Source organism: Prosopis cineraria, unplaced genomic scaffold, assembly GCF_029017545.1.
Source record: "Prosopis cineraria cultivar Desert tree isolate PC_DT_omini unplaced genomic scaffold, ASM2901754v1 PC2058, whole genome shotgun sequence".
Lineage (NCBI taxonomy): Eukaryota > Viridiplantae > Streptophyta > Magnoliopsida > Fabales > Fabaceae > Prosopis > Prosopis cineraria.
The window spans coordinates 9,742-23,494 of NW_026557383.1; the positions used below are offsets into that span (position 1 = coordinate 9,742).

A 13,753-nucleotide genomic window follows, 5' to 3' on the forward strand; every position below is an offset into this window, starting at 1 on the left:
TCTAGAGAGTCTTATTGAGAGAAGATTATTTCCATCAAAATTTCTTTCAAAATTGATCTCTGAGGACTCTTAAAATGACTCATAGGAATTTTTTTGACAGGAATTAACTCAACAAAGTAATATATAAGAATTATCCACATATAGTCACTTTCATATTTTTCATGATTTTAATTGATATACATCTTGTATGACTTTTGTACCTCTAATGAGTCTTTTTATTTGAATCCTAAATATGATATCTCAATTGCAACTATTAACACATGTATAGATAGTTTCATAGATAACTTTATCATTAATCAAAATGCATCATATGTATAATATGTATATGTAAGAGTTATCAAATAGATCTTCGTATACCAAAAGAAAAATAATTTTAATGTCAGACATGTTTTCAAATTTGAAATATACATATGCATAGAAAGAGAAAAATAACTTACTCATTCTTATGAGTATTTACAAATCAACACTTGCTTAAACCTGCAAACACAATGATATTTGAATATTTGATTGTAACACTTTGTGAATGAATTTCTTTAAACCAACATAATCATTCTTTGACATTTTCCTCATCAACTCATGATCCTTTATAATAACTAAAATTGGCATTCCCTGAGTTCAATAAACAATAGACAATGTGTCTATATGGCTATAGGCTATATTTTTTAGGATTATAAGAAAATAATCTCTTAAACACGATATTTTTTTTTGAATTATTAGCTCTTTGGATTGTGGTAGTTAAAACAATGGAATTAATAATCAAAATGTCCTTCAAAATTTCATAAAGTTTATAAAATCATTAGACCTATAAGATTATCCTTTCACATAGTAGTCATAGTAAAAATAAAGATGAATTCTGGCTATATAATAACAAAATCAACTAGACTTTTAAACATTTAATGATAAGTCAAATGTGGCTTTTGGCCATATATTTGTAAAATCAAATATGGCTTCTAGCCATATAATCATAAAATTAAATATTACTTCTAGCCAAATAATTATAAAATGAAATATGGCTTTTGGCCATATAATAACAAAATCAAACATGGCTTCTGGCCATATAATTTATTATGATCATAAATTAATCATTTATAAAATAATAAAAATTTAAATTGATGTGACTTCAAGCTATCTAATTATAGAATTAAAATAATATGTCTATTATCTTATTGAAGCAAACCAAATAAAAGAAAATAAATGCACACACCTATGGGCTATGGCACATATATAAACAATGGACTATATATATATATATATATATAAACAAGAATCCTCTAATTACATATATATATATATATATATATCCCTGCACTAGCCAAAAAAAAAGAGGAAAACAATAGCCTTGTTTCATCACACACGCAATGCTGGTAATCTCAAATAGAAAATTGAGATTTGATTATAACAAATAAACAAGTTGAGATTTTGGTAGTTATGATTTTTAATTATAAAACAATAAATTATTTTAAATGTAGGCAATTTTAGGACCTACTTTATATTATATGTGGATATCTTTAAGATCCACAAAAATTTAAATGAATAAATTATTTTAATTGTAGATAACTTATAATCTATTTTTTATTATGTGTAGATAATCTTCACGATGCACTTATTTTAAGGTTAAATGTCATTTTTACCCTCCAACTATACACAAAAAATCACCAAGGACTTTAAACTCAACTTGGGGTCATTTGTGCCTCTCAACCGTGAAAATTTTTTTGCCCGTGCCCCTAATGTTAGCATATACTCCCTCTATTTAAAAATATAAAGTATTTTTTAAGAAGTTAGATGTTCAAAAATGTAAGGTATTTTGAATCTTTTGAGATGTAATCATTATCTTTTTTTTCAAAAGTGCCCTATTAATAATGATTTTATATTTATTGTAGGGTATTTAATAGGGATAAATATGAAAAGATGGGGTTAATTTAAAAGAAGGTAACTATTTATTGGGGTAAAATTTAATTAAAAATGTCTTATATTTTTGAACAGAGTAAGTACATTTTTCAATAATGTGGATCTCATATTCAAATTTTTAAATATTTTTTGTTATAAAATATTATATTGTAGGTCCCACTATTTTTTATTTTTATATACTAAAAAATCTCTCTCTCTCTCTCTGCTTCATTCATTGCCTTCCACCCCCTCTCCCCCTCCGTCACCCTCTCTCCTTCCTCTCAGCACACTCTCATTATCTCATTCATTCTACCCTTCTCTCTCCCCCCTTTACGTCCATGCATGTTGTTATATAAAATACATGATATGTTCCTCGGGCTCGTGCTTATCTTCCTTGGGTTCTACTAGCTGTGTTAGTTTCACTTTCACCATGCTTCTTGAACTACCTTGGTTTAGTGCATGAACCACATCGAACGACTCCCAAAAGTGTAGCAAAGCCTCGCCATTATATCTGGCCATCTTATACAATGCACTTATATCGGCTCTAGCTTTATTCGAACAAGTAGGGCGTGGAGTTCGGAGCATCTTCTCTAGCATCTCTTATGGTGCACCCAGATGAAGATAACGGCATTAGAAGAGGAGGATGAGATCATAAAAGATAGCTTGAGTACAGTGAGCTATAGAGGACCTCGAGAGAAGGGGGAGAGAGGAAAAGTGAGGATGGTGAGGGACAAAATAAGAAGTAAGATAATGATGAGGATGATACCATACACCATGACCACACCTCTTCTATCTTAAGTATAGGATTTTTTTTATGGTGCTCTAACAAGGCTTATTGACAACGTGTGTTGCATATTTATATGGAAGAGAGAGAGGCAATGAAGGAGCGAGGAAGACATAGAGAGAGTAAGGAAGAGACGGAGGATGAAGATGATGAAGATAGATATGAGAGTGAGAAGAGAGGAGATAAAAATATAAAAAAAAAGTTATGTGGGGCTTCAAGTAATATTTATTATAAAAACATTGAAAAAATTTTAAAAGTGGGCCCCATTAGTAGAAAAGTAGACAGAGGAAATGGCAAGGTGTTGGAAGAAAAAATATTTGAGATTGAGAGATATAATGACTTATAATTAAGTTTAGGGTCTTTATGACCTTCCATGTATATTTTAAGGGCAAAATTACCCTTAACCCTGTATTTTACATATATAACTTCATGATTCATTTTATATTTTATATGGATAACTTCATGCTCCATTTTATATTTTACATGGATAACTTCATGATCCATTTTTTTAAAAATTATATATAGATAGCTAAACAAACTATAGATAAACAATGAATTAAAAATAAGGTAGTATCTTCAGGATTTGCAATATACTGTGTGGATATAAACTTTAAGATCTACTTTAAGTTTTATTTGTATAGATAACTTTAGGATCCTTAGTAATCGATATATTAAATGTAAATAATTTTAAAATTTACTTTGTATTATATGTGGTAATATTTAGAATCCACCTTATATTATATGTGAATATCTTTAGATCCATACTATATTTATCTGTGGATAACTTCAAGATTCAGTCTATGTTATGTGTGGACAACTTTAGGATTCACTATATTCATAATCTATGATTTGTTATCATTGATCATGAAACTTTGTTTGGATTATTATCAAAAAACACAAGTCTCTCATTGTTCATAATTTTTTTATTTTATTGGTTTATATATTTAATTTTTTGTGATAAGCTAAGAGTTTATAAATTTTTGTGAACTATGTTTGATTTGTTTTGGACAAACAATTATATGTTTTTTGTGTTACTAATCTATGATGCTATATTATTTATATACGATTATATATCAATGATAAACAAATTTATATCTGATTATTTAGTTATATAGATTTACAATAGTATATCGTGAAAATTGATGTATAAGCCATATTAATGAAAACTTACAAATACCAATTTTATCTTATAGATATGAATATGCTTAATCTTATCATTTTTTATGATGAAAAATGTGATTCGAACAACCATTATATCAATGATTCATACCTTGAAGCATTATGGAAGATGCAACTTTATACCTTAATGTCATGGAAATTATCTACAAAAAACTATGATTGAATGCAAGTCATGAGGTCCAATTGATGGTGCCTTTTGATATTGAAACTTTAACATATAGCATTTTAGAGGTAAAAAATAACAATGATTTTGATGTGGTATTTTAATTCATCGAGAAATTTTAATCTTTTTAACTTTCCATTGATTATCTCTATTTTTAATGGACCTTTACCCATACAATAAGTATTTGAACCTTGTTATTAAGGAGCTAGTTCCTTAATTTTGTGTTCTTCTACATTTACCAATAATAAGCATTGTAGTGGAGTTGATGAGTTTTTGCAAATGGACGATATTAATGAGGGAGATGCGTGTTTTAGTAAATTGGATATTCAAAAGTTTTGCAACTCTTAACTGTGAAGAGGAATTTTGAATACAAAACTCTTAAATCAAATGGTCAGAGGTTTGATGTTGCTTGCAGTGTTGATGGTTGTAAATGGTATGTGCAGGCCTCAATGGTTTCTTCTTGCTCAAGTTTAAGTCATTAGACGGTATGTTAGAGACTATACTTGTGTTGTTGATGTCACACATGGTGATCATAGACAAGTAACAAGCCTTATCATTAGGGAACGTGTAATGCAAAAATCTTCTACAAGCGGTTCAATGTATGAACCATCGACATAATGATTGTTTGAATCCTATTTTTCACAATAAAAAATGACAATATTAAACATCTCCATATCTACAAGATAAAATGATATTGGTAAGTTTTCATTAATATGGCTTGTATATGAGTGATATACAATAGTATATCACTGATATATTATTGCAAATCAATATAACCAGAAAATCATACATAAACTTGTTTATCATTAATTTACAGCCATATATCAACGATGTAGTATTACAAATTAATAACACGAAAAACATATAATTATTTGCCCAAAACAAATCAAATATAGTTTGCAAAAAATTCTGAACTCTTAGCTTATCACAAAGAATCAAATATATAAATTAATAAAATAAAAATCATGAACAATGAGAGACTTGTGTTTTTTGATAATAATCTAAATAAAGTTTCATGATCATTGATAACAAATCACAGATTATGAATAAATGAACACTATTCAATGAAGATGTTATGAAGAAATATAAAGATAGTGAATAATAGATAAAAGATCCTAACTTAGTCTTCTATCTCAAGAAATGAGAAGCAAAACCAACTTCAATCAGAGTTTTAATTATATTTTCACCAATGTGAAATCCTAAAAGTTTTCCTACAAACATTATTATTATCTAAAAAATATTACATTTTGTTTTAAATTATTAGGTGCATATTATACGAAATTCTAAATCATGGACCAGTTATGTGCGATATATTGTTTCTATTTTGGATATATAGCACTAAAAATTTTAGATATTTGTTGAGGGGAGTTTTTGTAAGGTAGAGAAGGAATATCGCATTTTAACTAAATTTGTAAAGGGCCATGCTCTAAATTTTTATAATTCTATCCACATTTTTTAGGGGCTATATATTTTATGGCCACTGCGCCAATTTTCTCTTTTTTATTTTAGTATATAGAATATAATTGATATGTCTTCCATTTATAGGTACACATATATCAATTAAAATAAAAAAATATAAGATAATAAAAATTGAAAGATATTATAGTACTCCCTCCGTCCAAAAATGTAAGACATTTTTTGAGGAGTTAAATGTTAAAAAATATAAGGCATTTTTAGTCTTTTGAAGTGTAATCATTGCCTTTTTAAGGTGTCCCTATTGATAGTGACTTTATATTTACTGTAGGTATTTAATAGAGATAAATATGAAAAGATAGAATTAGTTTAAAAGTAGGTAACCACTTATTGAGGGTGAGATTAGATTAAAAATGCCTTATATTTTGAACAAAGGGAGAAACTAAAAGATATGGGAGAATTTAATATATTGAATATTCACATAATATCTTAATATTTATAACATAATGATTTATTAAGAACATTTATTTTAAAAATATATTAATATATTTTAAAATATTAAAATATTTATATTTTTTAATATTATATTTCTTAAAAAAAAAAGAGCCGAAATCCTTGAATGGAGGGAGTAAAATACAAATATATAGAGGATAAAGAGAAACAGACAGGGGAAGACGAAGAGATTGGGACAGATATACTGTACCGGATAAAAACACACCTCCGCACCGGATACGACATCGGGGTGATAATGCCACGTGTCCAATAGACTTTCAAGGACGACCATTGGATTACGCCACGTCATGGAAGATGAACAGCAGGCTTCCGAAAAGTGATGCTCTGCTTGGGCCATGGGCGCGTGGCAGAATATGGTTGGAGACAGTGACCGGTGATAGATTCGTGTTCCTTGCCAACTTGTTCGCTTGGCTCCGAGATTGGATATTTTCTCACCTTCGAATTTAGGAATTTGAGAAAGTTTGAATACGAACTCGTCTTCAGAGTGGGGGAACATTAAAATTCCAAGCCAAAATTGTAAAAGGAAAATTACAGTTAGATTCGATGACACTAAACTAAAGACAGTTAAAATCTTGATAATTTTTTAAAAAAATTAATTTAAAATACTAATTCAGATAATTATAAATTTAATAGTTTTAATTATAGATAAGTAATTAAATATCAAATATAACTTTTACATTGTAACAAAAATTTTTATTTATCAATGTTTGAATTGATATTTATAATTTATTTTATAAAATATTTTATAAAAAATTTAATTATCATTAATTTAAAATTATGAGATTTAACTGTAAATCTTTCAATTTTAAATGTGAAATCTCAATTCTCCCGAAGTGACATTTATATTTATTTATTTATTGTGTGCTGCAAATGAATTACTCAATCTCTTTTATACATACTCCTTCTGTTTAAAAATATAAAATATTTTTAAAAATAAATATTTTAAAAATATAAGGTATTTTTAATCTTTTAAGATGTAATTATTATATTTTTTTTAAAAGTGTCATATTGATAATGACTTTATATTTATTATAGGGTATTTAATAGAAATAAATATAAAAATTTAGGGTTAGTTTAAAGTATGTAACTATTTTATTGAAAGGATGGAATTCGATTAAAAATATCTTATATTTTTAAACGAAGGGAGTAAGACATTTCTACTTAATATTTCTTTTGTCTCAAATTATAAATTATTTTAGGATAAAGTCTTATATATCAATAAAATTTATTAAATATACTTTATAATTTTACTTTTTTAAGATAAAAATATAAACTTTTAAAAACATTTTCATTTAATACTCGATTAATAAAAGAATATTGAAGAGATATAATATATGAGAAGGGTTATATAAAAAAATATCATTAATAAAATTTATTTTTATTAAATATCTTATATTTAAATATTAATTTTTTAAAAATATTTTATAATTTGAAACAGAGAAAGTACTTATTTATTTAGAAAAATAGTTGGATAATAATATTCTAAGTTTTTTTTTTTCAATTTCTCTTATTTAGTCTCAATAATTAATAATTTGTTCTCACTGGGAGATGAGTACTATCATGGCCTCGATAATTGAATTTTTAACCATGACTGAATCAGAACTTCTGATAAAGATGAAATGACAACAATTAACAACACAAATTGATATCTCTCTCTCACACGATGAGTGAAAAAGGGAAGGTTAATAAATAACAATCAAATGTTGTAAAAGCAAGTTTATATCAACTCAACTTTGGCGAAAACATTTATTTTTTAATATATGTGTGTGTTTTTAATGAAGCTAACTTTAGTTGCCATGCAGAGAATTCAACAAAACTGTTTAATAAAATAGACCTCTAAATAGTAGAAAAATATATATATTTAAAAAAGGGCATGTGTTTAAAACAGTGAAGTACCAAATCTAATTTAATACATTAGTTTGATGGATATCTGTTGCATAAACCAAAACGGAACGGATGATTCCCAGACAGCTGAGGTAGGCGTGGGAAACATTTGTAGTTGATGAACACTTGTTAATAAACTTTTAATCTAGCGACACCTATTGTATCTTTACAATCCTATCTTCTGTAGTAGAAAGTTACAAGTATCAAAACTTTCATTTGGCTAGAGGGAAAAATATTTTGTCTGTAGTGACAAGAGCCCAGAATTTTTAGAACGATAGCATACGTATAGATATATTTTACGAGAATATTAAAACTAGAATTGTTAAATAATGAAAATCATTTATATAAACTATACAATTAAAATACAGCAAAATGAAAATTTTAGTTGGGCTCTTGCCCCCTACATCGTAGTACCAGAAATATTTGCAGGTGGGATCGCTTCCGCGAATGAAAAGAAATAAAAATAAAAATAATACTCCATGTGTTCTTCGTATATTTGAGCCCATTTCTTTTTATTAAAAAATATTGCAAATATCAGAAACACTGGACATTGGCCAACAATGCAGGGAGGCACTATAAAAAGGCAATAGGTGAAGAGGCCGAAGCCAAGATAAAATCGCCCGACACGAATAAATCTTAATACGAAATCGTCAAATCCTCTTTACATCTTCAACCACTATTGCTTCAATTCTAGAACTCCCAAGAAAGATGTCAGCCCATTGCGAATTCTCGCATTCTGTAGCACCAGAAACATTCAGCACCACACCAACTTATTCTTCTTCTTCATCATCAACAGGAACATCGAACTCCGGGAACAAGAAGAATAGCGATTGCAAGAGAAGGTTCAGTAAGGATCAAATAAAGTTACTGGAGTCCATGTTCGAGACTGAGTCCAGGCTTGACCCCTCAAAGAAGTCGCAGCTAGCTTCAGAACTTGGCTTGCAGCCTCGCCAGGTGGCCATTTGGTTCCAGAACAGACGAGCTCGATCCAAGTCCAAGCACCTTCAACGTTCTTACTCTCTTCTCCGAGCCAATTACGACGTTTTGGCTTCCAAATTCGAGGCTCTTGAGAATGAGAATCATGCATTACAACTAGAGGTACTGCAAAAACTCTTTCGTAGTTTGAATTGCATGTTAGTCACTTAATGCGGTACCCTTTTCCAAGCAGAGGCTAATGATGACGATTGTGCAATCCTGAACAGTTGCAGAAGCTCAAGGATTTGGAAGACCAAACCTTTCGTCGCAAGAAAGTGAAAGATGTGAAAATGATAGATAGAGAGTGTGATAATGGTAATGAAGAGGCCATCAAGTGTGAAGCGGAGGTGAGGCCGAGTCCATCAATAGAAAGATCAGGACAGACACTTGGGATTCTTTCAGATAATGATCGGAGCATAAAGACAGGCTATTTTGGGGTTGAAGATAAACCTACGCTTCTGAACTTTGGTGATAAGCGTACTGATTGTCCCAGGACATCACAAGAAGTTTGGAGAAATTTTGAATCTGCGGATGACCTCTTGGCCCAGTCTGACACTGGTTATCAATGGTGGGACTTGTGGTCCTGAATGAAACAGTGAAGGAAGTTTTGCAAATGGTGATATATAGTTCCGTATTTCTGTTCTTATGAAGTTACATGGAAAAGATCGAGGGCCATACATAACAAAGTGAAGATTTTCTGTTCACATCTTCAGAGTTAGGTAATGGCCAATGCCGAGTTTGCATCGAGTAAATTAAACTTGAAGGGCATAAGAATGGATTAAGGAAAGGGTCAAAAGGTCTGAGGAAATGGGATGTTTGATTTAAATCTGAATGAGGACAAATATGCAAACTAAACCTTCCTTTTCTTCCACTTTTCCTCTGCTATTTGTTAATCCAAGTGCACTGTTAGGAGTGTTTTTTAGCAGACTAAAAATGGCAGGTAAAGAGCAATGCAAGTTACATGCATGTACGGATGTACCTGTTCAAACAGAGACCTGGAGGTAGTAATATGATCAGGATTGAATCCAAACCAAAGCTTTTTGTATTTAATCGTTAAGAAATTTGCTTCTACACTGGCATGCTGGCTGGTTTCAAATGGCATTTGACATCGGAAATAAGGTGAGTGCGACACAGCATTCTATTACTGTCAATGACCAGTTGGGTTGCACGACATGAGAAAACATTATTATAATTAATTGTAACCTCTGCGTTAAGACTACACTCACCAATTAATAGACGATGATTCTAATAAAATGGACCATGTCTCATCAAGTTTAAATGCTCATAAGTGCACAAAACATTTTTACGAGATCTACCCCTTTTAGGCCCAATAAGGCTTCAATCTAAAACAACTCGGATATTCGTTAAAAGCAAAGAAGCTACCGGCATTCCAAAACCAGGTGGTGTCGTTTTCATGATAATTGCCAGATAAACGACCAATCGTTTAAGCCATCATTTGACATTTCTTACCAGCTTAGCCTTCTCAGCCTGACAGTCTCCTGCCCGAAGTCTCGTCTTTCCCTCTACTCGCTAGCTCGGTAAAGCGTATGAAATTGCAGGGACATTCGTAAGTCGTGATGAACAATTTGTCCAATGCGGCTTTGAGAGACGATAGAAAACATTTTTGCAGCTTCAAACCCATTCCAACCCTCGCTCTTTACATTTTAATACCCCTTTCTTGTTGGGTCTTGCCGTTTCTGTCTTCTTTCTCATTGTGGTTCGAAATGCAGCTTTCTTCGTCTCCTTCGTTTTGCTCTTTTCTCTCTTTTTCGCTTTCATAGGTTGGAACACCCACAACTGGAGGAAAAAAGGTGCAATTTTTCTCTTCTTCCGCTCTTTTCCTGACTCTGACATTCGCCGTGCTAAAGAGGGTCAGCTCGTAAAGATAACCGGGGTACTATTTCTGTGAACCTTAACTCCTATTGTTGATTGCAAGTTCTGGGTTGTCATAGCATGTAATGGGGAATTAAGGGAGTTCAAAAGTGACGAATATCCTTTCAAGACATATGAGGGTAAAACTCTGCTGCTTTATACTTGTCGGCATCGAAGAGAATAACTCCTCTTTCAATCTCTTGTATTATCAACATGTTTGACTCCATTTAGCAGTTAGAATAGTTGTTTTTGGATGTGTTATGTTCTGCTAGAATTGAGAGATAATCAATGTTCAAATGAAGTTTTGGTTTAACGATTCCTGTTTTAAAAGAAAAACTTTGGAAGCTAATAGCATCTCTTAGCTGCACCCAGGAACCTTCATTTCACGTTTAAGTTCATGGATCCTGTAAATGTACTTTTCATCAATACTTCATTCTCCTTCCTACAGTTAATTAGTCCACTTTCTACTTTATTTTCTCTCGGGTAAAGCACATCTACAGCAATTAGCTGAATTTGAGGGACAGTGTATATACTTGTTTAGAATGGTCGCATTCCTTGTCAACGTTGTCAATTCCGTGGCTCTATGCTTGCAGTGAGAATCATAGAAGTCCTTGAGACAACTATGCCAATGTATTGTTGTGCTTGTTGTTTGATTCAGATAAAGAAAGAGTAGTCTGCTCCTTTCTGCCTCTTTCTTAGTCTTAGTAAATTAAGGATTTTCCATGTGGTCACATTAGCAACTTATTTCCTAAAATGATCTTACTTCATGACTTTCCTCATTATGCATGGAAAGTTGCAATTTATCAGTTGCAAAGTCGCTATCAGAATTAGGTTAATATTTTGTTCTACTTAATTAAAGGTCCCATCACATTTGGTACTGATGACGATTTCAGCTTGCAACTTGTGGCAGTGTCTCACTGGAATCTTCATATGAAAAGGCAACCAGATGCGTCTATGCATCCACCCTTTTGTATGAATGCAGAGGATTTAGCATGAGACCAGTGAATATAAACAAATCATGCTTTCGTTGGAATTTAGCTTATTGTGAGGTATGTGAGTTACTAGGACTAATTTTTTTTTTTTAACAAATTTCTTATTCTCAGGATTTCCAGCTCTGTTTTTCATGAAAATGACAATGCTTATTTTTATAAGTATGTTTAGTTTAGTTCTGACCTCTTGTTCATCAATTAATATGAGTTGACAGAATTTTCTGGCTGAGATGTGGACATTTCATTAATTTCATTTTTTCAAAACTACCTTGTCATGTCTTTGGCATTGTAATCATAGAAGACGAGGCGAATTTTTTGTTTAATTTGTGCACTGATCTAGGCGCCACAATGTGGGAAATAAGGTGGTGCTGATATAGGTCTCAAAGTGAGGTTGAAAAAAACATAAAACAGTAAAGCTTGGGTTGCTGGGAGTGGCAAAGATGAAGATGATTCTATTTCTAGCAAAAGTTTCAACGTCAGCCACGTTCTCTTCATTCATATTTAGTCACGCAAAACGATTCTAAAATAAATGATTACCTGTTTTGACGGTGATGATACCTTGCCTTAATATCTGTATATTGTAAAGCTTTTATTTTAGTGATAGTTGGCATTAAGAAAAAGGACGAATGAGATCCGTCTGTGCCATTCTCTCTTTCTCCCCCTCCATATTTCATCTAGTTTGAAGTCAAGTCAGTTGGTTTTTTCCCTCTCATTACTGATATTCAATTCTGCTTATGAAAGTTTTTCCTTCTATCATGACCATTACAAATATTTCATATAATATGTTTGATTGAAAAAAAAAAAAAAAGAAATTCCTGTTCTAATTTGGGATATCTTAGACTTTTGCCTCCCAGCAAAGCACTTCTTAGTTATGTTAGATTAAATGTATGAAATTTCTTTTATGAAGCCTCTCCCTTGATTCCTGCCTCCTATATTAGTCATGAATGTCAAGAAAGCACTCCTTTTCCTGATCTTATGTTTCTGCACATAACAAAGAGAATGATGACCACATCATCCTACCATGGTGGACATAAAGTCTGCTAGGCATTGCGATGAAAATGGCCACTTCATGGATGAGACAAATAGCACAGCATTCTGTATTGACTTTTGTGCCTGAGTTGATCTGATTATCCGAAAGATCTATTCAGCAGCTTATTTGAACTTATAATTGAAGTAACCCATGGCTGATGAAGTTTAATATTATTCTTCTGGTTAATCCTGACAGAGGTTCTCTACAGACTTTTACATAACAGACCAGAAGTCTGGGACACAAGTGGTGGTGGAAAGCCGGGTCCCGGCAGCAGGGTTATACCATTAATTGCAGAGAGCCAAATTATTCATACCACAGGACAATGCAGAATCTTATCTCCTCACTTGAGAAAATGGTTAAGGACCGTAACCTCTCCGCTGAAGCTCGATTTCTGCGTCTAGAAGAAGGGTAATACTCATGGAAGATTGAAATTATATTATAGCATGTGTTTTACCATCACCTCCTAAATCCTAAGCATGTACATCAGCTCATAGGAACATATGATGGTCTCAATTCTCAAACGCTGAAACAGGATAAAGACACTAGATGATAAACATTTGAAGTGAGCATTTGTAATTTGAACAGTTAATGCCATGTTTGCTAATTGCTTCTAACACATTTTGGATACAGGTCCATGGCTCTATGCAAATCCAGATTTATTGTAATTTTGGAGTGGCTGTATAATATATTGGAGAGAAATAGAGAGGAAAGAGTACAAGTGTGGGAAAAAAATGTGGGCCTCATGTACTGTCTTGCTATTTTGTGACACTTTCTCAATGATTGCATGTTTGGAAAGGCCAATTGGGATCCTGGCTTCATTGGTAGATCTTATGAATTGACATTTCATAAATATGGGCAAGGTATGTACAGGAAGGTAGCTCTGTGACGGTAATTGGAATGTTGCATAGAAAACGATGATATTGTCATGATCATTGAACCACATGGGGTAATTCCACAGGATGTATGTGGCAAAAGCTTCTTCTCCCTGTTGACATTGATGGGCTTCCTAATTGGGATCTCTCAGATGACTGTCCCTGTGACCACCCAAGAGTCAGGCCAGCCCA

General features: G+C 31.8%; 1 protein-coding gene and 1 long non-coding RNA gene across 2 annotated transcripts; both read left to right on the forward strand.

Moving 5' to 3' along the window:
* Window positions 1-8,464: 8,464 nt before the first annotated feature.
* LOC129301348 (homeobox-leucine zipper protein ATHB-12-like) lies at window positions 8,465-9,466 on the forward strand. The gene is made up of 2 exons (XM_054939917.1): window positions 8,465-8,921; window positions 9,026-9,466. The coding sequence occupies exons 1-2, from the start codon at window positions 8,532-8,534 to the stop codon at window positions 9,383-9,385; spliced, it is 750 nt and encodes a 249-aa protein (XP_054795892.1). The 5' UTR covers window positions 8,465-8,531; the 3' UTR covers window positions 9,386-9,466.
* Window positions 9,467-10,194: 728 nt separating this feature from the next.
* Window positions 10,195-12,985, forward strand: LOC129301347 (uncharacterized). The gene is made up of 3 exons (XR_008590969.1): window positions 10,195-10,692; window positions 11,564-11,719; window positions 12,885-12,985. It is a non-coding gene; the product is annotated as an uncharacterized LOC129301347 (long non-coding RNA).
* Window positions 12,986-13,753: the final 768 nt, after the last annotated feature.

Excerpts from the sequence above, each read along its gene's own strand:
- LOC129301348 (XM_054939917.1), top strand. The coding sequence starts at position 8,532 with ATGTCAGCCCATTGCGAATTCTCGCATTCTGTAGCACCAGAAACATTC. Across the intron at positions 8,922-9,025 it reads ATCATGCATTACAACTAGAG|TTGCAGAAGCTCAAGGATTT; the intron begins GTACTGCAAAAA and ends AATCCTGAACAG.